The sequence below is a fragment of the Tenrec ecaudatus genome, chromosome 16, assembly GCF_050624435.1.
Source record: "Tenrec ecaudatus isolate mTenEca1 chromosome 16, mTenEca1.hap1, whole genome shotgun sequence".
In the NCBI taxonomy this organism is placed as follows: Eukaryota; Metazoa; Chordata; class Mammalia; order Afrosoricida; family Tenrecidae; genus Tenrec; species Tenrec ecaudatus.
The window spans coordinates 52,953,569-52,978,973 of record NC_134545.1 but is presented as its reverse complement, the minus strand read 5'-3'; the positions used below and the strand labels follow the sequence as shown (position 1 = coordinate 52,978,973).

The following is a 25,405-nucleotide window of genomic DNA, read 5'->3' as shown; positions in this document are numbered from 1 at the left end:
TAAAATAGATCCAATGTCCTGTCTCAACACAAAGTATGATGAGTACTGATCACCATTGTGAAGAGGAGCATAAGACAGAGGATATGATAGTTATTAACTGATACCCTGTAACTCCGTTCCAAGATTATTAATATTCCTTTTCCATACCTACTCCTTTCTTACTGAATAAGTGCACATACTCTTTCTCAATCTAGGGAAACAGTTCTTTATTGGATTGAATCCACTGTCTCCTTAAATATCATAAAGGATAAAACTCTCAATCTTCCCCTCAAGACCTGTCTTATTAATTGCCTTTCTCATGGCAGACAGCCCAAATCACTCACATTGTATAAACAGTACTGGTATAAAAATACACATTAAAATGGAAGGAAGGTCATACGATGCCTAATGGGGCTCAAGCAAGGGCAATGTAGCAGCGAGGAATTACTAAACCCAAATGAAGGCCAAACATGATGGTGGGACAAGAGGGAAGTAAAAAGGAAATAGAGGAAAGAACCAGGAGGCAAAGGACATTTATAGAGGCCTAAATACAGGCATATACACATGTAAATATATACATGTGCTCATATCGATATGTTAAGAATTAAGGTTGCAAATGGACATTGGGCCTCAACTCAAGTACTCCCTTAATACAAGAACACTTTGTTCTAACAATCCAGCATTCTGTGATGCTCACCTTCCCAACATGATCACACTGAAGACAAAATGGGTGCATAAGCAAATGTGGTCAAGAAAGCTGATGTTGCCCAGCTATCAAAAGGTATAGTGTCTGGGGTCTTAAAGGCTTGAAGATAAACAAGCAGCCATCTAGCTCAGAAGCAACAAAGCCCACATGGAAGAAGCACAGCCTGTGTGATCATGAGATGTTGAAGGTATCAGGCATCTAAGACCCAGAATAAAACCATACCCAAGGTGAATGGGCAAGGGGGGGCAGATATGGAGTGGAGACCCAATGCCCATCTTTAGACAATTTGACATCCCCTCACAGAGGGGTCACAGGGAAGAGATGAGCCAGTCAGGGTGCAGTATAGCACTACTGGAACACATAACTTTCCTCTAGCTCTTTGGTGATCATGACCTCAATTCTACCGTACAAATCGGATTGGATCAGAGCATGCACACTGCTACAGGTAAGAGCCTGCAACACAGGGAATCCAGGATAGATAAACCCCACAAGGTCAAAAAGGAGAGTAGAGATATCAGGAGGATTAAGGGAGGGTGGGGGGAGAAAGAGGGAAATTGATCACAAGGATCAATCTAGAATGCCCTCCCAGGGGGATGAATAATGGAAAAGTGGGTGAAGGGTGACAGAGGACAATGTAGGATATGGAAAAAATAATCTATAAGTTATCAAGGGTTCATGAGGGTGAGGGGAGGGAAAGGAAATGGGGAGCTGATATCAGGGGTTCAAGTGGGAAGACAATATTTTGAAAATTATGATGGCAGTTTATGTACACATTGGAATAATGTATGGATTGTGATAAGAGATGTAAGAGCCCCCCCAATAAAAGTATTTAAAAATACATAAATTAAGACAGGCTATGTTAGTCTGGGTAGACTAGAGAAACAAATTCATGGACACACATATGTGTATAAGAAAGAGATTTATATACAAGAGGAATTGAACATTGAGAAAACATCCCAACCCAGTCCAGTTCAAGGCCATAAGTCCAATATTAGCCCATATGTCTGGTACCAATCCATAAAGTCCTCCTCAGACTCATGAAACACATGCAATGAAGCCAAATGCAGGACAATCACAAGCCAGTGGGTAGAAAGTCTTTGGGTCCAGTGTAAGTATCTCAGTGCTGGCAGGGGTGTCTGTGGCTTCTCTGGCTTCCAAGGTCTGGTTGGGTCATTTGGCTTGTCTTCTGCAATGTCTCCCAGAGTGTAGTAGGAGAAGGCAATGCCCACACAGAAGTCTGATTGGCTATCTCCAGATTGACAGCCTAGCCTCCACTCCTACACTCTTAATCCTTAAATTGATACTAGATTAGGTGAAGACATCACAGGCTTACATTGTAATGGCAAAGTAAGACATAAACTTCACAAAATGTACATGAGACTTTTAAGTAAAAAATTATGAAAATATATTGAAGAAATTCAAACACCTAAAAAAAATACACATTCAGCTCAATGAAACAGAAGCCAGAAATAAACCCTCACATCTAGTCAGTAGATTTTTTTTAAATTTATCATTTTATTGGGGGCTCGTACAGCTTTTTTCTTTCTTCTTGCTCGTACAGCTCTTATCACAATCCATACATCCATCCATTGTATCAAGTACATTTGTACATATATTGCCATCATCTTCAAACGTATTCTTTCCTCTTGAGCCCTTGGTGTCAGCTCAATTCTCCCCCTCCACCACCCTCCATCCCTCATGGACCTTTGATAACATCATTTTTTTTCATGTCTTACACCGACCACTGTTCTCCTTTTACCCACTTTTCTGTTGTCTGTCCGCCTGGTTAGTGATTATATATAAATCATTGTGATTGGTTCTCCCTTTCTCCCCCACTGTCCCCTTCCCCTCCTGGTATCACTACTCTCATTATTGCCCCAAGTGATTTAACTGTCCTGGATTCCCTGTGTTGAGAGCTCTTTTCTGTACTCATGTTCATGTCCTCTTTATGGGAGTAGACGCCTCCTTTTTCTGTTTTGGAGCAGCTGGTGGTTTCGAACTTCTTAACTTCTGGTTAGAAGCACACCATGTAACCTGTACACCACTAGGGCTCTATTCTACATGTGGAAATGGTTGAAAAAGCAAAAGTTTTATTATATATAATTTACTACATTAAAAAATTAATACTCTTTATTGAAATGTGTTTTTTGGAGGGGAGAGAAAAAGTGAGAAATATCTGAAATATCCATGTGTCATTTTGAATAGTTAGTCATATTTTCATTTTTAGTACACTAGACTCTTTCTATCCTGTCTCACAAACTATGGTCAGAAGTAGTTAAAAACTCAAAGTTCCTCCATATAGTTTGTCAAGGAAGGGAGTCATGGAAACCATTATTTATCAACACCAAACTCAACTGACAGTTTATCATTTCCTTGATGTGAGACATGAATGAGGTTGTTTTTACTTGTGTATTATTATTTTTACTGTGAATTAGGGAAAGGTTTACCAAGCAGGTCATAGTTTTCCATCCAACATTTCATACATTCGGATGCTTCTGATCCACTTGCAATTGCTTCAAGTTACCATCACTTAGCCCACTCTCTTCCTCGAGCTCCTGTATCCACATCTACTTCTTGCTCAACCATTGAACGTTGACCTTGAGTAAATGCTGTCCTTTTCATCTCAAATAGTTGATTATTCCAACATGGAGGTTTTCCGTGTCAGACCTAAAAAGTGAGGGCCATCGTGTTGCGGTTCCCCGTTTCCATTGGACCAGTAGCCTGGTCTCTTTTATGATCTTCCATCCTGTTCCACATTTTCCTCCCACTCTATCCAAGACCTTCTAAAGAGATCCTTTGCAGAACACGTAGTTGTGGGAGTTCTTCTGGGCTCAGAATTGAGAAGACTAATTGTTTCCACGTATCTATTGATTTTCATTCTTTCCTCTGAGTGGCAACAGATCAATAGTTGCACTTTGGATGGCTGCTCATGGGTCTTCCCTCACAGAAAGAGGTAGTCTCAGGGGTAGTGGAATCTTGTGCGAAAGGCTGCTATGAGTCCACATCTACTGGAAGGCAGTGAGTTGAGTGAGTGAGTGAGTAGAACACTCACTGTCTTTGAGAATTATTACACCAACTAGCATTGGTGTCCCCAGAATGCCACGGCCCATTGACTCATTACCTCAAGGTGTTTATGTGTAAGAAGTCTTAGTAACTTTATCCCCTATAGGCATCACCAAATTTATGGATCTACACATATACAAATATCCTGTCAAACATATATATTCAGAGGTATAGTCCCACTGTAAAATGAGGTAATTTTTAGGTGGTTCTGTTTTACTGATTTGTCAGTTTCAGCAATGGATGGGTCATAAATCTATATGACTACATAGTTTGCTGCAGATTTTCCAGAAGTCTGCAGACTTCTGCTCCTTTTCTTACTCAGATTCCCAATCTATCAGGGCAAAGCACTTATAACTGCAAAGTACACAGTTGTCTGCTTCTGTTTTTCTGTGTTTTCATTTACGTTTCTTTAATCATTTAAACTACATTTCTCTCATCATTAATTAAAGATATTAAGCATCATTTGTATATCTTTCTTTGGTGAACTGGCTATCCAAGTTTCCCTGCCCACTCTTTTGGTTGGCTTATCTTTTTGTTGTTCAGTTGAAGAAATTCATTATATGTTCTAGACATAACACCCATATGAAATCCAGATAGTTCCTAATTTACAACAGGATTCCATTCCAAGACTAATGGAAGTTGGTTCTAACGTTAAGTAGAATACCTGATTTTTTCCAATTATAACTTTTTATTATGTGTTATCTTTAGAAATCTAATCCTTGTCTTTGGTGACTGGATGCATTACATCTGAGAATAAATACATCAGTAAATTACTGTTTGCAACAATGTATATGGTACATATTAGGATATAGATACACATACAAAATTAACTATCATAAGTTTGTTGTAACTCATATATATATCAAAAGCTAGATTACCTTATGTAGTTGTGATAGATAGGTTTATTATGCCAACCTGGCCAATAGGAACATGTGGGATTAATATGGTCACACTTTGATTGGAGGGCAAAGAGATAAATGGCTCAGCAAACCCCACTCCTCTTTCTCTTTGGTGATTCAGACCAGTGTGTGACTGCTTTAGCTAGTTCTCTCCCTAACTTGTAAGCTACACTACCTGTGGGACAGCCAACCCATGGATTGTGTTGCTAGAGCTTGAGGTTCCTTCTAGACGTTGTAGGTGTATACACTGCTTGAGCTTGAGGCTGGTGGATCCTGTTGTCTTGCATTGCTTCAATTTGATATCTCATCCTGGCCTGTTTGCTAAGCTACTGAGGTGCTGTTGGTAAGCCACCCTGATGTTTGCTGCCCATGGCAGGACTGCCAATATATAACTGTTCTATGGAAGTGAGTTGAACTGAGCCCTCTGTACTGCTGTGTGGATTAATTAACTGTTATATTCCTTGGTGCTCTCTCTCTCTCTCTCTACACACACATATATATATACCTGGGTTTTGTTTCTCTAGAGAACCCTGTCTAACACAATAGTTCTCAAGTATTTTCTCCACTATGTGGGCTATTTCTTTACTTGATCAATAAAGTATTTTGATGCACAAGTGTTAAATTTTGATGAAGCACAATTTATTTTATCTTGCTTTTGAACTCACTATAGAGAATTGAGTCCCCAACAAAAAAAGAAGAAAATTGAATCCCTAGACATTAAAATTCTGTGTTTTGTTCTGAATTTAAAAGTCTTAGTTCTGTGGAAAGGTTTTTGATGATAACTTCATGTATTTAATAGTCTATTGAGATTGTCTGTTTCATTTATATCAGTTTTGCTAAATTGTGCTTTTAGAACATTTCTCTGATGAAACTAAGATTTCAAATGACATGGCAAAGCTATTTTATAACCCACTATTTTTAAAATGAGTCTGTGGGATCCACAATGGTATATTCTTTTATATCTGATATTGGTAAATCCGTGTTCTCTTGTTTTATATCAGTCTAGCCAGTTTATTGATTTTGTTGTCATTTCAAAAAATATGCTTTAAGGTTCATTTTTCTGTGGTTTGCTTTCTACTGTTATTGACTTAAATTTTTCCTGCAAACCACTGTTGAAAAACCAATGATCTTTATGGAAACATAAACAAGGCAATTTTACATCTATACCGAAAACTTTCAATAGCTTCCAAATGCCTTTTACACCCAAAATCATTGCCTACGGGGTGTTATGTGAGCTCTGGCCTTTGCCTACTACCTTAATCCCATTCATTGCAGCTCCTTTACCCCGAATGCTTCATTCTCACCGGCCTGGAACTCCTAGTCCATCCAAGCGTTTGCCTTTCTCGGGGCTTGTGACATCTGCTGCTCTTTTTACTTGGGGCATTGTTATGTTGTGGGTGTGGGTATAGTAGTACATTATTCACTCTCAACAATTCATAGCTATTTTCTTACCATCCTCCATGTGTGAGCTGAAAATACAGTGTCAAAAACACTTACCTTGACCATTTCAAAATACCTCCCTCATCTTTATACCCTGCCATTTTCATCTAGCCTATTGCCTCTTAACCACTTTCCATCTCACTGCCCTTGAGTCAATCCCAACTACTAATAATTACAGAGTAGCACATAATAGCTATAGAACAGCACGGCACTGCCCCATGCTCTTCCCAGATTGGAACTCATTCTGCGAGGAGCAAGCCTTGCCTTTCTCCTGTGGCGAGGCTGCCAGTTTTGAACCGCTGACTTTGCAGGTAGCAGCTGCACATGGTGGCACTCCTCCACCACGTCTCCTACATGAGGAAGACTGAAAAAGAATCCGAGTGTTTTTAATCATGATGCTGGTGAAGACTACTGAAAGGACTATGTGTGTTGGGGTAAAATTTCTTTTTTAACATCATTTTGTTGGGGTCTCTTACAGATCTTACAACAATCCATACAACCATTGTGTCAAACACATTTGTACACATGTTGCCATCATCCTTTTCAAAACATTTTCTTTCTACTTGAGTCATTAGTATCAGCTCATTTTTCCCTCCCTCCCCCACCTGTAAAATTTCTTAATATGGCTTTTCTACCCAAGTTTCTGTAACTCCCATCAAATGGTTGGGTGGGACTATCCAAATAGCACCGGCGTGACACTAAATAAAAGAGGACATTGGTCAGTCAGTTTCTGTTCCTCCCCTGGCCACCAGGAAGAATCACCTTTGAAAAGAGAGCACGTGGGAAGGGTACATGCATATCTGTCTGAATTGGAGGAGGCCGCCAGGACCAGACGCATCCGAGATTGTCATGGAATCTAAGAGAAGCAGTGCTGAGAATAGCATGCCTTCTCCTCCTCTGGCCGGAGACTAATTTTCTACAGTGAATTCTTAGATACAATAGCACAAGCAAGATAAGCTGTCTGGCCCTCAGTATTGTTCATGTGTGTGTCCAGCATTTGAGAGCTAAGAACAGCGCCTCATATATCAATCTCTAGAATAGGCCACTGCACATTTGCTAGACCACAGGGTTATACCCACCAAAGTCAATAAAAGAATAAGAGAAATAAATAAATGGATAGTAAATCTTCAAACAGAAGAAAACCTGTTTAGATGTCCCTTATCTGAAACAAGTCAAATATAAAGTCTTTATGTTAAAGATTCCTCCAATAAAGAAGCGGCCATCAAGCTGAGAAGTAACAAAGCCCACATGGAGGAAGCACACCAGCCTGTGTGATTGTAAGGTGTGGATGGGATCAGGTACCAGGCATCTAAGACCCAGAACAAAATCATACCCAAGGTGATGGTGGTGTGTGGAGTGGGCATGGAGTGGAGAACCAATGCCCATCTGTAGACAATTGGAAATCCCCCTACAGAGGGGTGTCACAGGGAAGGAAAGAGCCAGTCAGGGTGCAGTATAGCCCTGATGAAACACACAACGTTCCTCTAGTTCTTTGGTGCTTCCTTCGCCCAACTCTCATGACCTCAATTCTACCTTACAAATCGGATTAGACCAGAGCATGCACACTGCTACAGAAAAGAGCACGCAACACATGGAATCCAGGATAGATAAACCCTTCAGGACCAACAAGGAGAGTAGAGATACCAGGAGGATTAGGGGAGGGTGGGGGGAGAAATGGGAATCGATCACAAGGATCAACCTATAAACCCCTCTTAGAGGGACAAATAATGGAGAAGTGGGTGAGGGGTGATGGAGGACAGAAGACGAAGATATGAAAATAATAATCTATAACTTACCAAGGGTTCATGAAGGAGGGTAGGCGGGGGAGGAAGGGGGAAGAAATGAGGAGCTGATATCAGGGGCTCAAGTCTGAAGAGAATGCCTTGCAAATGATGATGGCGGCATATGTGCAAATGTGCTTGACACACTGGATGAATGTATGGATTGTGATAAGAGATATAAGAGCCTCCAATAAAAGGATTCAATTTAAAAAAAGATTTTTCCATTCTAACTTATATTTAACTTGTGTGCTTTAATAATGCAAATAAGTTCAAAGAAATAATTGTCGAAACATGGATAACATTTGTTTTTAATTATTCTATGTAATCTATAACAGGCATATAGTAGAAATTTTTATTTGAAAAAATATTTGCAGTCTCCTTTCATTGATACCATGGCTGAGATACTTATTTAATACATTTAAGTTATCTTAAGATTTAATAACAATAGTTAGCTAGAGTGTCACCCCCAAATGAAATTATACAAAATAGATTTTAAGAACTGGTTGGAATACTTAAAACCATACAAAGATACACATCTATTTTAAAATAAAGATTCTAAAAATGACGCCAGTTCATCAAATTTATCAAGATATCACAAGAAATAGTTTATGAAAAACATAAAATTAGAGCAGAAATTATATATTGTTTATACTTAATTCAACATCATTTCTCTTGTAAAATCACATCACTCCTACAAATCAGTAATTCTGAGGACAGAATTATCACTGTTCCTCACCATACCTATCATGCCTATAGTAAAATATAAAAAGAAATATAAAAACAATACATGGAACTCCCATTTTTAAACCACTTTTGTAATACAAAGGGTAATAATTCAGATCATGTTTTACATCTTTGCTCATGTTTATATTGCACTGGAACTACTTTACGTGGAAGAACTAGTTGCTGTATCATAATGTAATACTTTATTACCATTCTTAAACATTCGTATTTACATTAATGGACATTACAAAGTCCACTTAAATAAAATTTCTAGTATACTCCAGACTAACCTACTAAAAAAACCCTACTAATCTACTCATTTTTGGAAGCAAAGACATTCAGTATTATTATTACCTTTGGGAAATAACGGTTTTTAAAAACACATGCATGATGTGGTACAAAAGATCTGCCCTGAGCATTACGATCTTTTAAGAACTACCCATATGGGATCGAATTAACAACAGCAGCTCAAAAGATTAGACAGGAACCTTAGGGGCCAGTGAGTTTCTGTTAATGGAGGAGGAACAACTTAGAAAAAAGAATAAGAAGGTTTGTACAACTCAAGGATTTGATCACTGTTACTAAATTGCACATATAGCAATGCTGAATTGGCATAAATTTCATTGTGTATATTCTCAATAACAACACAATAAATACAATTTAGAACAAAGAACACACATGTAAATCATCAATCATCCCTGGTAGCAACATTTGAGCAATACCTAAAAATCTTCATTTGTTGAGTTTGTACATGCCTACTATTTTTTTCCATGCCTACTTTTTAAATACTTTAAAAATATTTATTTTCTTTTGAAAATGGAGAAAAAAGCACTTATTCTTTTATGCAGAGAGATAAAATTACAAAAAGAAAAACAGGAACACTGCAACACTGATTTTGTTATAATTTATAGAACTTAAAGAACTCAGTTCTCATCTTTCTGTGACGATATAACCGAGCATGTTTATTTTAATCATAATAATGTTGTAGTTGCTTGAAAATTCATGATTACCATGAAAAGGTTGGAGCAGCATGATAAAGCTAATGGTAAACTCTTGAAGCCATTCAGAAGCTAGCTTGCTTGACTTCCAAATAACACTCTAAAACAGTGTCCAGTACACCCTAACCGATTATCCAGCATCAGCTTAGAAATTCCACCCACCCCTACCAATGTTTTAAAGTCTGACTTTTGGCATCGAAAGAGAAGAGTAAGGGCATTCGATTTGCGATCAATGAGCTACTCCCCACCCCCCAGGAGAAGAAAGAAAATCACCTGGTAAAACACCAGTGGCTCCAGCGACAGGATAAATTCCCCTTCAAGCAATGTTCCTTCAAACTGAAAGTAGCATTTTATTTCCCCCTCTAGCAATATAGCAACGGAGAAAACACAGGATTATTTTTTTCAGTTGAGGTGAAGAAACTGCTTCATAAGTTCATAAGTTGTAAAAGCCACTGCTTGAGAGGGGATGCAGCGAATGTAATTAAGTGATAAACCACGATACAATCCTCTCCGAATGCCATGCTGTCCATAGACATACTTCATCGTCTCCCGCATGGTACTAGAGAACATAACAATGGTTAAATGGTGACAACCTGAGGGACTCGCTAATCGAAAGAGGATTTCAGGGCGCCTTGGGAATTTTCAATTCTTCTGAAAATGCCATAGCATCGGGAGGCAAGTGTCATGACAAGCTAAATATTCACAACAGACCAACAAATCATTCCAAAGAAGCAAAGCATCATGCATTGAAATTAGGGACTGCGTAACACAGGTATTGTGCTTTGTCTTTACTCTGAAGATTGCTGACACTACTATGTGAGCAGTTGCCGTTAAGCCTGCACGCCACCTCGATTGTATATTATAACGAACCCTAAAGCTTTAAAGTCTGTCTTTCAGATTATAGCAGTTAACAATGTTCCTTTTCAAACTGTTTTGTTTCTGTCTGTTGAAGGCAACAATTTGGATTTTGCCTTTCACCCAGGCAATCCAGATGGAAATTTTCAAAAAATATATTTTTAAAAATTTATTCTGAATCGGGAGTTAATACATATTATCTTATCATTCCACAGTGGAATCATGTCAAGCAGTATTGTACATTTGCTACCACAATCAGTTTCCAAACATTCTTGGACTCCTTGACATCTTCTCCCTTTTACCCACCCTCACCCCATCTAAGGCCCAAACACACATTTTGCTCTCCCCTGAAGGAGAACATATTACTAAAGAGAATGAGTCTGTATAGACTTAAAATCGAGAGCTGTCTGTGTAAGACGGTAGCCACTAGCATCTGGCAACCAGCAAGTGAAAAGCAAAGCTAACCCAATTGAAGATGAGCTAGGAGTATAAAATACGTTCAGATTTCAAATGCCTAGTACCAAAAATCAATGTAATCATATGTGAAAGGGGTAATACTTCAGGTATATTCATTACATTAAAATATTTTTATATAAAATATTTTAAAACTTTTCCTTTTTCTCCTTATACATTTTAAAAGGTGACTACTAGAAAATTTTTAATTGTGTACATACCGCATTTTTATTGGACATAGGTCCTCTAAAGTAAAGATTTTAAAGGAGGATTGAGATTTGATGGAAATCTTAAAAACGTATTAACTCCAAAGAATATGATGGAGAAAAAGTGGAAAGTCTAGACTATTGGTGAGGACAAGTTCCATCTCCCCGCAAGCTTAACACATTACAGTCCCGAAAGAAAAGGAACAATGACATACAGAAAACTTACAGGCACTTTTCAAATTCTGGGAGAACAGTTCCTAATTGCATTCTTCGACGAGTTACATCAAAAGGGTAACTAAAGAACAACAACATCAACAAAAAACCATTAGAAGGAATTCAAAATGAGTGATGGCTTTCAACTCTCCAACTCTGAGGGTAAGTCAAACAGGATCCCTACAATAGCATATAAACTTTATTTAACAAAAGTAACAGGACATGAAACATTGTTTCTCCATATAGCCTCCATCTGGTTCTACACAATTCTGAAGAGGATGTTCCCTCTCTCAAAGGATCCTCAGGAGGAGTCCCGGCAGCACTGTCAGGTGAGCACTGCACGGCTAAACCGTAAGGTTGCTCTGAGTGGCGATCAACTCAATGGCAGTGGCTGAGTCTTCCTCAAAGCTTTCTGAGCTCACTTCCAAACAGCAGTTCGGGCATACTTGAGGTATTCACGATTCATGTCCCTTTTCAGTGTTTTTTGAGTTTGGGGAACAAAAGAAAGCCTAAAGGTGTGATGGGAAGGGCAACATGTCGGGGAGAGGAAGGGGGGACCGCACAACGATCTACATATAAACCCCTCCCAGGGGGATGGACAACAGAAAAGTGGGTGAAGGGAGACAGCAGTGGGTGTAAGACATGAAAAAATAATTTATAAATTATCAAGGGTTCTTGAGGGAGGAAGGGTGGGAAATGAGCCGATACCAAGGATGGAAACATGTACAAATATGCATGACACAATGGATGGATGGATGGATTGTGATAAGAACTGTAAGAACCCGCAATAAAATGATTAAAAGAAAGAATGAAAGAAAGAAAATCTATCAAGATTACCCCTTTGAGGTCCCTAAAAAAAGTCATCATAACCTTCTGAACTGACTTCACATAGCCCCTGGGAAGTCATGGTTTGACAGGACCTGGCCCATGGGCTGGGAATGATACACTCAAGAGTCAACCTGGCCTATGATTGGTTCCATAAATGTGCCTTACGTGGAAGACTGATGGAAAAATCGACTCCACGAGCTAGCTGGTCTTCGAGCACCCCTTTGGGGGAAAGCTTGCTGAGGGCTTAAAACTGACAATGCTGTGCAATGTGAGACCCCACACCCAGCAGTCAGAGCATCTTCCATGAATTTCTAAACTTCAGCCAGTTTCTTCTCGCTTGGCTCATCTGTGAGGCCTTCCCAATCTAACCTTAAAATGTTTCATCAAATGAAAAACTGGTGCTTTCTGAGGGGCAGCCTTCCAGTAAGCTTATTATAAAACATCAATGATTGGGAAGGTGTCCACTTAAGTTATATTAAAGATTTGGTATTAGCATCACCTGAAAATTGTTTTTTCCACGACACAAAAAGTAGCCCTTTAATTTGAAGGCAACCTAACCAGAAAAAAGACCAGTGTAGTACTGAGGAAACTTGGGTGTAGTCATTCACTAATTGCAGATACATGTTTTAAAATGTTTTCTTTGAAATAAATCCAAGCATATTTTAATTGAAACTTTAGTGGCAATAATTTTTTGGTTTTGTTTTAGTTTTTTTAGTAGCAATTGTTTTTTGTTTGCTCTCATATTTATTGAATGCAGTGCTATACACATAAACTAGGAAGTAGGCAGAATGGGTTTCTATTATCTTATTATTTCATCTAATCTTTGAGTCAAAACATAGACACATGGAGGAAACAAAATAACAATATAGGGGTTTCCTTGCCTTTGCTTCTATAGTTTCCTCTACGTACTGGATTCTTGCTAATATCTCAACCAGATCAAAGTCTCGTCCCTCTTCAAGCCCTGATTAAATGCCCCTGCCTGTCAGAATTGACTGGGTGACAGTAACTTCAGAGTTTTGACCTTGAAGAAACAAACTTAATTTTTCATTGTTGTGACCCCACGGCAAGGTTCCTCAAACTTGGCATTTGGCACAAGGTATATTTTATTCAGTTGTACCCTTGGCCCCAGGCCATTAGATGCCCCTAAATGTGACAACCAAAAATGTCTTTAGACATAGACGAATATTCAATTGGGATAAAATTGCCTCCAAATGAGAACCATTGCCCTAAGCGTATTCAGCAAGGAATGTATGCATTACACCAATAAATACATTTTTTGCTTAAGTGTTAAAATGAAGAAGTTAGAGGGCAGAAAAGCTCTATATAAAAGTATTACTATGAAAAAATTAATAAATAAAATAAAAGTATTACTATGAAGAAAAAAAAAAGTATTACTATGAACTATGCAAAAAGAGCCTCTTTTAGGAGTAGGACCCCAAGTAATCATCCTCCACCCCACATGAGAAAATGGTGCAGTCCTACAGGGTTGCTACTGGAGTCAACTCGGTGTGATGCATTTGGTTTACTGCGTGGCTATGTTCTCATTGGGGTGTAAGCTTCTGGAGGCAGTGGCTTCATCTTCAGCGACATTCCTATTGCAGAGTACATTGTGGAGAGAACAGATCAGCTCTTTCCACTACAATGAATGGCAGATAGTGCAGAGAACACTATTAGGAAAGAGAGAGTGTAATCTTCACACACTAAGGAGGCTTCACACTTCAGAAACTTCACATGAGCAAGTTTATGAGGAAATATGGGTAAGGTTAATAATTAGTGCTTTTTCCTGTCTCTTTTCTTCTTTTTAAAAAACTAAATCTCTAAGAACTTGGTGGATTCAGACAAATTTGGCACACAATTACCTAAAACATGCTTAAAGAACAAACCCACTTGGAAAACATGTAGTCAATTAATACATATGTTTTATGAATTAATCCTGCTTTTGAACAGTCTAGAAAAAATTAAAAGATGACTAATGCTGGAAATTAATCCTGAGTAACTATAATTTGAGGGAATCAATTTGCTAAAGAAACTTACGATATTGTTTGTGCTATAGCTCCAGCAACACCACCACAAAGTAAATTTATGTGAGTTTTCAAAACTAAGACATTAGGATTATCTGATGAAGGTCTGCCAAGAAGCGTAGGAGCATGGGAAAGCCCGACACTCTTCAAGGTACCAAAAGTAAAAAATGAAACACCTGAAAGACAAAATATAATTTCACTGTGATGCCACAAAACATAAGCTATAAAAAAATTTTCTTAGACAATAAGTAACCAATCAACTTGAAAAACTAAGAATGCAGCTCCTGATTTCTGATGTTTGGCTTAAGGTAAGATTAAAAGTTTGCATTAATATTTATAAATAACCTGAGGATATCAAGCTTACCACTGAAAAAATTATAGTATTGGTTTTTCACATGCTGAGATATATGTTCAGTACACTGAAGGAAGGCAGTAATGAGTATAATGCTACCTGATTTAAAAATAGACATAAATGGTTTTCTAAGATATCACATGACTTAAGATTGAAATTCATGACTAATAATTATAAGTAAAGATGACATATTTATAGGAACAATCATGATAATAGATATTGAAGAAACTATTTTAAATGATAATGCAATGTTATTTAAACTCTGTCTAATATTTTAAATCTTTTTTTCAATTCAGTGTCTAATTTTGTCTTCAAGGAAGAATTCTGATCATGAGAACAATGTTCAGATACCTTCAAAAGACATATGGAACTAATAAATATTCATTTTAGTTACTGATAATATACAGTTAGTACTGACTATTTGAGGGCTTTAAAAAGTTGGTGGGAAAAAGCTTCTGACAAGGATATTTATAGCAGATATATATATTTTTAAAGTTCAGCTATACCTCAAAGAAGTAATTAAAATGCTTACGAAGGATATCCAATATAGTTTTTTAAAAAGAGAGAGAACCTGAGAAATTGGGGGAAAATAAAAAGAAAAATTGAGTGTACAAGGCAATTATGTAAAAATATAAGATTGAAAAGAACAATACATTTTTTGAAAGACAGGAAAATAGAGCAAAAATGACACTAGGCGTCTTGCAGAATGGCAAATTGCATATTCTGAGTCCCCTTGCCACCGCAGAACAACTAAATTCACCAAAAGAGTGGGCAAGACTCGCTCAGACCCACCACTTCCAAACAAATTAGCTGGAACCTGATGAGATTTGTGGAGAGCAGAGAGCAGCTGAGTGACTCAACCCAGAGATGCCGAGCACAGTGAAATAGATCCTGCTATTGGCCCGAGAAGGCGGAGCGACTGGGTTCAAAACTCCAGGGAGTTCAAAACTGGGTTCAAAACTCCGCAGGAGTTCTTGGCAGGGGCTGCCTTATAGAGTGTGCAAACAGAAGTTTAAATTGTGAATTCTTTTTGGCATGATTTGTAAGGGAGTGTATGGCATCTTTCTGTGGAGTAGCCTCATAACATTATGCAATTGTTAACAACACTACAGCTAACTCAGATATGGCGAAAAAGATGTAAAAGTACAGTTCTACTGATGGAAAAAGAAGTACAGTTATCTTTACAGACATAAAAGTATGATCAGACAGGAATCATCATTTTATCCTCATCATTTAAGTGAAAGTACTTTGCATAACCACATCTCCTAATGCTGCCATTCCAGAGCAACGTCACTGACACATTTGAAAGTCTTAAGCCAGGATCTCAGCAAATGTGAAACGTACCTGCATAAGGAGCCATTCCTAATATAGTAGGCATCAGGCCTCTGTAAAACCCAAGGAAACCGCCCTCCTTTGGAAAGAAGGGAAATCAGAGGTGAAATTACTCCATCCACGAACAACAGCACACAGGTAGGGGGAACAATGATGACATCTACCCCCAAGCCCGATGATGTGCGTTCACAACGAAGACCAATACTTGTACATACAAGAGTAAATATTTAGCACCATTCAAATATTCTCACAAATATAAATGGATATGGTACAAAAGAGAAAGGTGAGTAGGAAATACCTTTGCATAAATTGTCTTAAACGCATGGATAATTCCCGTGTACGTGTGCTCCCCTTTCACCTGGAACGCTAGGCGCACTCTAACCATGTCAAGAGGGTAAGTGCAGATAACGGCTGTCATACCTAAAAGGTAAGAAAAAGAAGAGTTTCCAACACATGTCTTTCCCACTCACCAGTGCTGCTCTTGACATTGCAGCAATGACAGCACAAAGAAACCAAGGTTAAGTCATTGATAAAATTGTAACATGAAGAAATGAAATGCAGCTGTGTATGCAGGTAAAGGGTCAGCTTGTGAGACAGCTTCCAAGCTCTTCCTACTCTAAAGCCATCATGCTGACCTGAAAATGCACTCCTGTAATGGCAAGCGATGCTCTGGTGAATCGCTTTGAAACAAACACTGTGGAGCATCATTTACATTATGGATAAATTCCTGACAGAATTACTGAGTCAATAGGTTAAAAACATATTGAAAAATTTTAATAGGAATTATTCCCCAGTAAAATTATACCAATTTATGTCATCCATTAGAATAAAAGCCCCATTTCTCTAAATTCGCAGATTATTAGAAAATAAGAATATTCTGTTAGATAATTTTAACCCTAATTTGAGCTGAAGAATTTACAAGTATCTTCTCAAAATAATTTTTTAAATTATTTTCTTTCAAAATGATTTTGACTTAGTTCTCATATGACTTAATTTCTACATTTACATTTTACTCTCTGGCAGTTATTTTTTCTATGTAATTTTCTAATACTTTTCTTAATACGGTGGTTTGTTTCATTTTATGTAATAGGCCTGAGATGGCTTACCCTATTTGTTTAGCAAATGCATCCCTTTTATCATCCAGTAGAAATTGACTTTCATTGTGTCACTTCTCACCACCCACGTGTAAATCGATCTGCCACTCCTTCAAAACGAGTAAGGGAAAGAATGATCTTTATATTCTTACTTATGTATTGCTCATGGCACTTGTTCCACGAAGACTAGAAGGCCTGCCTAATACACAGGTAATAGGGAGCACTGGTGGTGCGTGGTGAAGCAAACCACGAAGAATAGAAAAGTCAGCGATGACCCCACCCACTATGGACACGCGATGGGGCGGGTCTAATCTACTGTCTAACGCAGAACACATGCAACCATTACTTCTTTGAGAATTAAAACACAAAACAAAACTCAGAATCTTTGGACAATGAAAGGAAAATACATTTGAATAATTTATTAAGTAGTGTAATTTCAGTTTCAAAACAAGCAATACAGGCTGTGCACAGGTTAAGAATGCCCAACTTAAGTAATACTTAAGTTATGAACTAATGCTGTAAAACCTGTTGTATAAAAACTCAAGCTACATACAATGGTTCCTAATAATAAATGAGTTATTTTGGGACATCAAAACATTATCATCATTACTCTGGTGTTGAACTAGTAGTACGCTAAAGGTGTTTAGTATGTCCAAACGTCTTTCCTGAAGGGTCTTTAGGCCTAGAAAGGCACACTCTCAATAAACGACTCGACAACAGTTTAAAAAAAAAAGGCACACTATATACTACACTTGTGTATTAAGACAAGCATCTGACTAATCGATTGCCATTAGATGTGAAACTTATGTAACGACTGTAACTTACATACAAAATCAACTTTAAAAAAAGATTTAGGAATAAGACGCATGCATACTCCAGAGACTACCAGGGTTCCAGAGAGGTTAGATCACTAAAGATTGAGTTACATCTGTGTTCAGCTATAAAAGATGGTTTAAGTCTCTTGGGACTCTGTATATCGCCTACAGCAATAACAACTCCTTACAAGGAACCAACAAGGCACTTTACAAATACTAGCCCCAATACCAACATAACAATAGTATAAGGAAGACATTATTATTCTTGTTTTTTCTTTGTTTTCAATTATTCTTACTTTTCAAACTGAGAAAACTGAGGCCAGAGTAAGGTAACTTGACCAAATTTATGGTGTTTATGTATCAAAGAGTAGAATTCAAACTGAAGTTGCCTTCATTATAATTTTTTTCCTTGTTTAGCTTAATGACAAATCATTTTCATGCTTACCTCCTTCTCACCCTGTTTGACAGTGAGTTCGTCATTGGTTATCTGTGGTCAAGATATTCATTTCCAAACTAATTCACATAATTTCTACCTATTCGCAGTCAAACCAGCCATGTTTATCAGTGAAGGCAGTGACTTTTATAAATGTTATCTTAAAATTGAATGTGAAAAATAAAAACAAAGTGAATTTAAATGAATATAGTCTAAATATATTTTTCAGGTTGGCTTAATTTTTTTTGCAACTAAGCTGAAGATTTTGTAAGAGAAAATTTTAGGAAATAAAACTAGGAGAGATGATCAATACACTAATTCTATCTTTATTAGTATGATATCTTCTAAAAAGTTGCATAAATGTAGAAGAGATTCAAAAGGCTAACCATTACTAATGTTTGAGCACACTGACACAATTTGGTTACATATCAGATTTTATTAGGATTTTCCCAAGACATCTCTTGACATATTATTTGAAATTTTCTGTACATATTTGAAGCTCCTTTATTTATCTTTATTAACCTGTACTTCTCCTTAGCTTTTCTGACTCCAACAATTTTCTCTTCCTATGCTAAGCCTTCTCTTAGCTTTCTAAGGGCCCTACTCCAAATGGTTTAATAGAAAATAACTGAGTAAATTAATATACTGGTCAAAATTATGCACTGGTTAAAAAATGAGTTTAAAAAGTGTCACCTGCTTTTTGAAAGTTTGCACACACCACTTCACTTATACAAAAGACCTACATTAGTAGCTGCTTTCTCTGACCTAATGAAATCAAAAGATGTTCTTACTTTAAAGAAAAAGGATGGGCTTTGAAAATGATTAGGGCAAAGAACTTACAGATGTGCTTTAAACAATTGATGTATGTATATGTATGGAATGTGATAAGAGTTGTATGAGTCCCTAATAAAATGTTAAAAAAAAAAAAAAGATGGGAAGCAAAACATTCAGCTCTGCTTTGCAGCCAGGTTTCGGAGCCAGAGTTGTCCCCAAGTTTCTTCCTTGGGAACTACCCACAGCATCCCAGCATCATGTTGATGCTGGGAACCGTGTCGGAGGAAAGGGCTGCAAAAAATTTGTGGAAAAACGAAGGGAAAAGACAACAGAATTTCCCACAAACTTTTCAAGCGCCCTTGAATATATTAGTGTTATTTTAGGTTTTGATGTGATATTTGACATGACTTAGAAAGTTATTTTTGGGGTCTGGAAACACTAAAAAAAAATTCTATATAAATTAATAGTAATTGCTTCTGCACTCTATCACAATTTTGATTATGTTTTCTTCGAAGTCTACTTTCAGGAAATTGTGATGATAAAGGGGTGTTACTTACCTTAGGAAGAACAAAATATGTCGATGCTTTTAAAAATATCAAATACCAGGGGTAAAGGGAGCTGATGTCAACGAGTTCAAGAAGGAAGAGAAGGTTTTGAAACTGACAGCAATTGTACAATACTGCTTAATAAGACTGAACTATGAACAATGTATCTAATATTACAAAGATATAAGAATTAGCATTAGCCACCAATAAAATAGTTTTGGAAAAAGAAATTAAATTAAAGAATACTAAAGATTTTTTTTTAAAGCCATGGTATTATCTCTGCAGGTCTGTCTAAATAAGATAGGCTGGATGAACAATCTGGAGGAGAAAACAATGGGAATTACAGTTCCAGAAGGACATGGGAGAGAGGGAGGTGGGGGGAAAGGAAGTGGTGTTAACAAACCCAGAGGCAAGGGAACAACAAGTGATCCAAATTGGTGGTGAGAAGGGTGTGGGAGGCCTGGTAGGGCATGATCAAGGGTAATGTAACCAAGAGGAATTGCTGAAACCCTGGTGGGGACTGAGCATGATAGTGGGACAGGAGGGAAGTCAATATCTTTCTATATGAGGATGGGGAAATAGATCTATGTGTATATATTAATAGGTTTAGTATTAAGGTAGCAGAAGGACATTGGGCCTCCACTCAAGTACTACCTCAATGCAAGAATACTTTCTTCTATTACATTGGTATTCTATGATGCTCACCTTCCCGACACACAACTGCTAAAGACAAAGCGGGTGCATAAGCAAATGTGGTGATGAGAGCTGATGGTGCCCAGCTATCAAAAGATATAGCATCTGGGATCTTGAAGATCAACAAAGCCCACATGAAAGAAGCACCCCAGACTGTGTGATCACGAGGTGCCGAAAGAATCAGTTATCAGGCATCAAAGAACAAAAAAACATATCATTGCGTGCTCATCTCCCTGGTATGATCGCTGAAGACAAACGGATGCATAAGCAAATGTGGCAAAGAAAGCTGATGGTGCCCGGCTATCAAAAGATATAGCGTCTGGGGTCTTAAAGGCTTGAAGGTAAACAAGTGGCCATCTAGCACAGAAGCAAAAAAACCCACTTGGAAGAAGCACACCAGCCTGTGTGATCACCAGGTGTTGACAAGATCAGATTTTGGTCATCAGAAGACCCAAAACAATCACATTGATGCAAACGAGGGGGTCAGAGTGGAAACCCAAACCCCACTGTAGACAATTGGACATCCCCTTACAGAAGGGTCACAAGGAAGGGATGAGCCAGCCAGGGTACATTATAGCACTAACGAAATACACAACATTCCTGTACTCCTTTAATGCTTCCTCCCCTCTACTATTGTGACCCCAGTTCTACCTTACAAATCTGGCTAGACCAGAGCATATACACTGGTACAGATAAGAGCTCTCAACAAATGGAATTCAGGTCAGATTAACCCCTCGGGGTTCCCTCAGGAACCACAATGGAAGTAGTGATAACATGATGGTTGTAAATCTTTCTTTATTAAACTGATAAGAACAGATAAAGTGATGCAGTAAATCTTTCTTTTTATATTTATAAGTAAACTTCATTAATTTTCCTCTTTCAGAGAACCCAGATTCAAATGGAGAATTAATGGATTTCTATAATAAAATATAGAAAGATCATAAATGTATGCTACAGAACCAATGTTACACATATTATCTGAATCAAAATTAAACATTTTAAGAGAAAATTACTTTAACAAAATATAAAAGAAACCCAAAAAATAAATAAATAAATAAAAGAAGCCAAGTGGGGAGTGGGAGATAGGGAGGGTGAGGGGGTTGGGGGAGCAAATAATATACGTGGGAGGGGAGCACCCTCTAGGACTGATGGTGATTCCACAACTCATTTAAAAAGTGATTTAACCATAGGGGGTGGGGAGAGAAAATGTTCTAAAATTGATTGTGGTAATGATCGCACAACTCGATGTGACTGAACTATTGAATTATACGATATTTGGATTAAGTGCCAATAAAACTTATTTTTTTAAAGAAAAGAAAATATTGGATAAATAAAATATTTAAACCAAAGCACAAATTAATGAATTTGAAAAAATAAATAAAGAGACCCGGTCCTCTTACCTGCCATGGATCCAGCCATTAATCTGTGCACATGACCTGAAATTCCCAGCTTTGTAGTAATTAACTAGAAACCAAAAATACTGACATAAATATTTTTTAAATGCCACCTATTACACTAGTTAATAATAACATAAAATTTCAGAAGCATTGCAGAAGTATAAAAAGAGATTCTGTAATACAGGTGAGTGAAATTAGCAGTCATATGAAGTGGGGCAGCGTTATGTAACAACAGAACGTAACAGAACGAACAGAACGTAACAGAACGTCATCAGCTCTAACACTACACAGTGTTGCTCCTAAGGGGCGCTGTCAGGTTAAGTGTTGAGTTGCTAGTCAAATTGCTGGTGGTCCAAACCCACCAGCCACCCCATGGGAGAAGGTTGTGGCGACTGCGCTCATGAAGATTTACAGTCTCAGAAACACTACGTAAGGTTGCTATGTGTCAGAATGGCCTCTGAAAGCTGAAAGGGCACAGGCGCAGCAAAATGCTATATTAGACAATTAAGGCTTGATACACGGTTAGCACCAATGCAATCTAACAGACCAGCTTAAATGTTTGTTTCTATCTATACAGCTTATATTTCATTCTAAGATTTTATTTTTTTTTCAATCTGGGTATGTTTCTGTTGTCTCACTGGTTTTTGTTTGTTTTGTTTTATTTTATTATGAACTAGATGATAGGTGGGGGGGTCTAAGAAACGCATGCTTTTACCCCTTTCTGTGCTAAGATAACATTTGAATGGATAAACTTTCATTCAACTACAGTTGGGAATTTTAATCAGAGTAAGATGGAAAATTCTATTAACTTGTAGAATGATTATAAGCAAAATTTCATATTGTAATTTAAATACTTTTATTTAATATGAAAATCCAAAGTGGCCCTGAACAAAAAGGACATTAAGAAGCTAACAATGATAAAATGTTTCTAACTAGAAAAAAAAAAAGAAGCTAACAATATGTCAATTTATTATTATCTCCTTGAAGGATACTTTGCTTCTTTTTATTCCTAAATATGAACATAAAGAATTTCCTCAAAAATTCCAAAATGAATTTTTAAAAAGTGTTTTAATTATCACAAATATTAATCCTTTAAAAAGCCTATCTTCTCAACAATAAAGTTAAATAAAAAAGAGCCTTACATTATCCAGTCCTTCAAAACAACTCTAGTAATAAAACAAATGCTTCCATAAGTAAACGTAATGGTCAAGGACATCAGCAAAGCAAGACACAAGTTCAAGTACCGTTTTATAATGTTCAAATGCCATGAACTGGATTGCGCCGTAGGGAAAGATTCGGATCATCATTGCACCATTTCCTTTATACAAACCAAGGTATCCTTCTTTTTGGGGAACAGCGCGTAAAGTCGAAAACACTCCTGTTTTTAGAAGCAACATACCATTAAAGTAGAGAAAACTGTCTATATTTAAAACTTCATAACAATCATAGATGAAAATTAACATGCTATCATTCATGATATCATTTTGCTTGAGAAACTATGTGAATAGCAATTTCTATAAAAGAGTTAAACCTGGCTCAAGCAGAAAGAAAATGTTTTGAAATTGATGATGGCAACATATGTACAAATGTGCTTGGTACAATTAATGTGTGGATTGTTATAAGAGCTGTAAGCGCCTCCAATAAAATGATTTATAAAAAAACACATATAAAATAAAAAACAACTAATATAACATATATTAATAAAGAACTAAAACTCATGAAAAATAAAATGTTTTGAGAGTAAGGAAAGCATATGAACAGACAGAAACCTTCTAGCAAAAAAAAGCCTTAATCCCCCTAAACCACCCTAAACCCTAAACGTACCAAAGATGAACTGCATATGCAAATTTCATACCTAAATAAGCATGTAAAAACATAAAACCTATCATGTAAAGCAAGAGATTACAACTCTAAAATTAAGATAGTTAACCCATTGAATTCCATGGCATATGAATTATATTAATTTAATTTAATTATATTTCAGTTAAAATGTAAAAGGCAGCTGCAAATTATAGAAAATTATATTTAGTTATAATAAATTAGAGTAAACTATAACAATTTAAAAATACTTATTAGGCATATAAAGTATTATGTGTTCACAATGAGCTCCCAGTATAGAAAAGTAAACAGAAAACAAAATTCTACATGCATAACAACAGGAATGTACTCAGTCCAGATGCTGCCTTGAAGATGCTCAATGCTAACAGGAGCACGAAGGAAAGCTTCTTAAACTGAGCCAGATACATGCGTATTATTTGCTTATATTTTGAAAATGCTAAATGACCACCTATAGAACTTTTGGGGTACATTGTCACTTCTGAACACACTAACTGCAAATTCTGGTAAAACAGAGCCTGAATTCTGATCCGTATATATTGATATGTCTATTATTTGATTAGCACCAATCACTAGTCCCAACCCTATACACACTTTTTTTACACACTTATAAACACATCTCTACTTCCAATTTTTCCCCCATCTTTAAAAAAAATTTTTTTTAATGTTTTATTAGGGGCTCATACAACTCTTATCACAATCCATACAAACATCATTTGTGTAAAGCTCATCTGTACATTCATTACCCTCATCATTTTCAAAGCATTTGCTCTTCACTTAAGCCCTTTGCATCATGTCCTCTTTTTTCCCCTCCCTCCCTGCTCCCCCTCCACTTCCAATTTATAATGATTTTTCAAGCAAAGACTTGATAAAATATAAATAATTTGAGTTTATTTCAAATGTTAGACTGAAAGTAACTTTTTCAGTTCATCAGTAATTAGAATATAGATCCTAAAAAGCATTTTTTACTAAATAAAAATGTAAGAGTACATTAAAGAGATTTTGTTTTGTGAAGCTGTCCTTTTCTGTAAGAAGGGCAAAGGCTAAACTGGATTTAAATAGAATCATGTGTAGAGGGAGAGTGGGTTGGAAAGGGGGAACCAACTACAAGGATCTATATGTAACCTCCTCCCTAGGGGGCGGACAACAGAAATATGGGTGAAGGGAGACGTCGGACAGGGAAAGAAATGACAAATTAATAATTTATAAATTATCAAGGGTTCATGAGGGAGGGGGCAGTGGAGAAGGAGGGGAAAAAAGAGAACCTGATGCCAGGGGCTTAAGTGGAGAGCAAATGTTTTGAGGATGAGGGCAATGAATGTACAAATGTACTTTACACAATTGATGTATGTATGGATTGTGATAAAAGTTGTATGAGCCCCTAATAAAACTATCTTAATAAATAAATAAATAAAAACCCTGTGATATGCCAAAAAATTGAATGTGTTTGTAACAATTTAAGGGTAATGAGAATTAAAACAACAGTAATCTACTATGGGCAAGATGGTATCAAAGATGATGGAAAAAATTAGAGGCACTATTAGCTATATAAAAACAATACTAGTGTCTGAAGCTCTGTGGTGGACTTGCTATGTTTATTATATTACTCTTTAAAACTTGATTGTCACATATAACTTATTTAAAGACTTTCGGGTTTTGGGTTTGTTTGCTTTTAATAATTGTTGTTAGCTGCCTATCAAGTAGGCCCTCAATTCCTGATGTACAATAGAGCAAAGCGTTTCCTGGTTTGTGCCCTCTACCACCCCCATGACTACTTGCAGGTCAGATCCTTCTGATCCATAGAGTTCTCAGTGGCTAATTTTTGGAGGTAGATCACTAGGATGAGGCTGTTCTTCCTATTCCTTCTAAGTTCAAAAGTTCCACCTGTCTCGTGTCATAGCAACAGGCAACACGTGAGTGTTGCCACATGGCTGCACTTGAGTCCTGGCTGCAGACCAAACCCAATCTC

At 37.1% G+C, this 25,405-nt stretch overlaps 1 protein-coding gene across 2 annotated transcripts in view; it reads right to left on the bottom strand.

The window, feature by feature from the left end:
* Nucleotides 1-25,405, bottom strand: part of SLC25A16 (solute carrier family 25 member 16) — a 42,344-nt gene that overhangs the window by 4,736 nt on the left and 12,203 nt on the right. Inside the window, exons 3-9 of one of the 2 annotated variants that reach the window (XM_075533694.1) lie at nucleotides 22,845-22,978; nucleotides 21,604-21,667; nucleotides 16,148-16,269; nucleotides 15,862-15,928; nucleotides 14,179-14,341; nucleotides 11,330-11,398; nucleotides 1,205-10,148 (exon numbers count right to left, since the gene is read on the bottom strand). In XM_075533694.1, the coding sequence (XP_075389809.1) occupies nucleotides 9,992-10,148; nucleotides 11,330-11,398; nucleotides 14,179-14,341; nucleotides 15,862-15,928; nucleotides 16,148-16,269; nucleotides 21,604-21,667; nucleotides 22,845-22,978 (776 nt within the window). In that variant the 3' untranslated portion in view covers nucleotides 1,205-9,991. Of the gene's footprint in view, nucleotides 1-1,204; nucleotides 10,149-11,329; nucleotides 11,399-14,178; nucleotides 14,342-15,861; nucleotides 15,929-16,147; nucleotides 16,270-21,603; nucleotides 21,668-22,844; nucleotides 22,979-25,405 lie in introns of those variants that run through there. The other variant, XM_075533695.1, reaches the window with a different exon arrangement.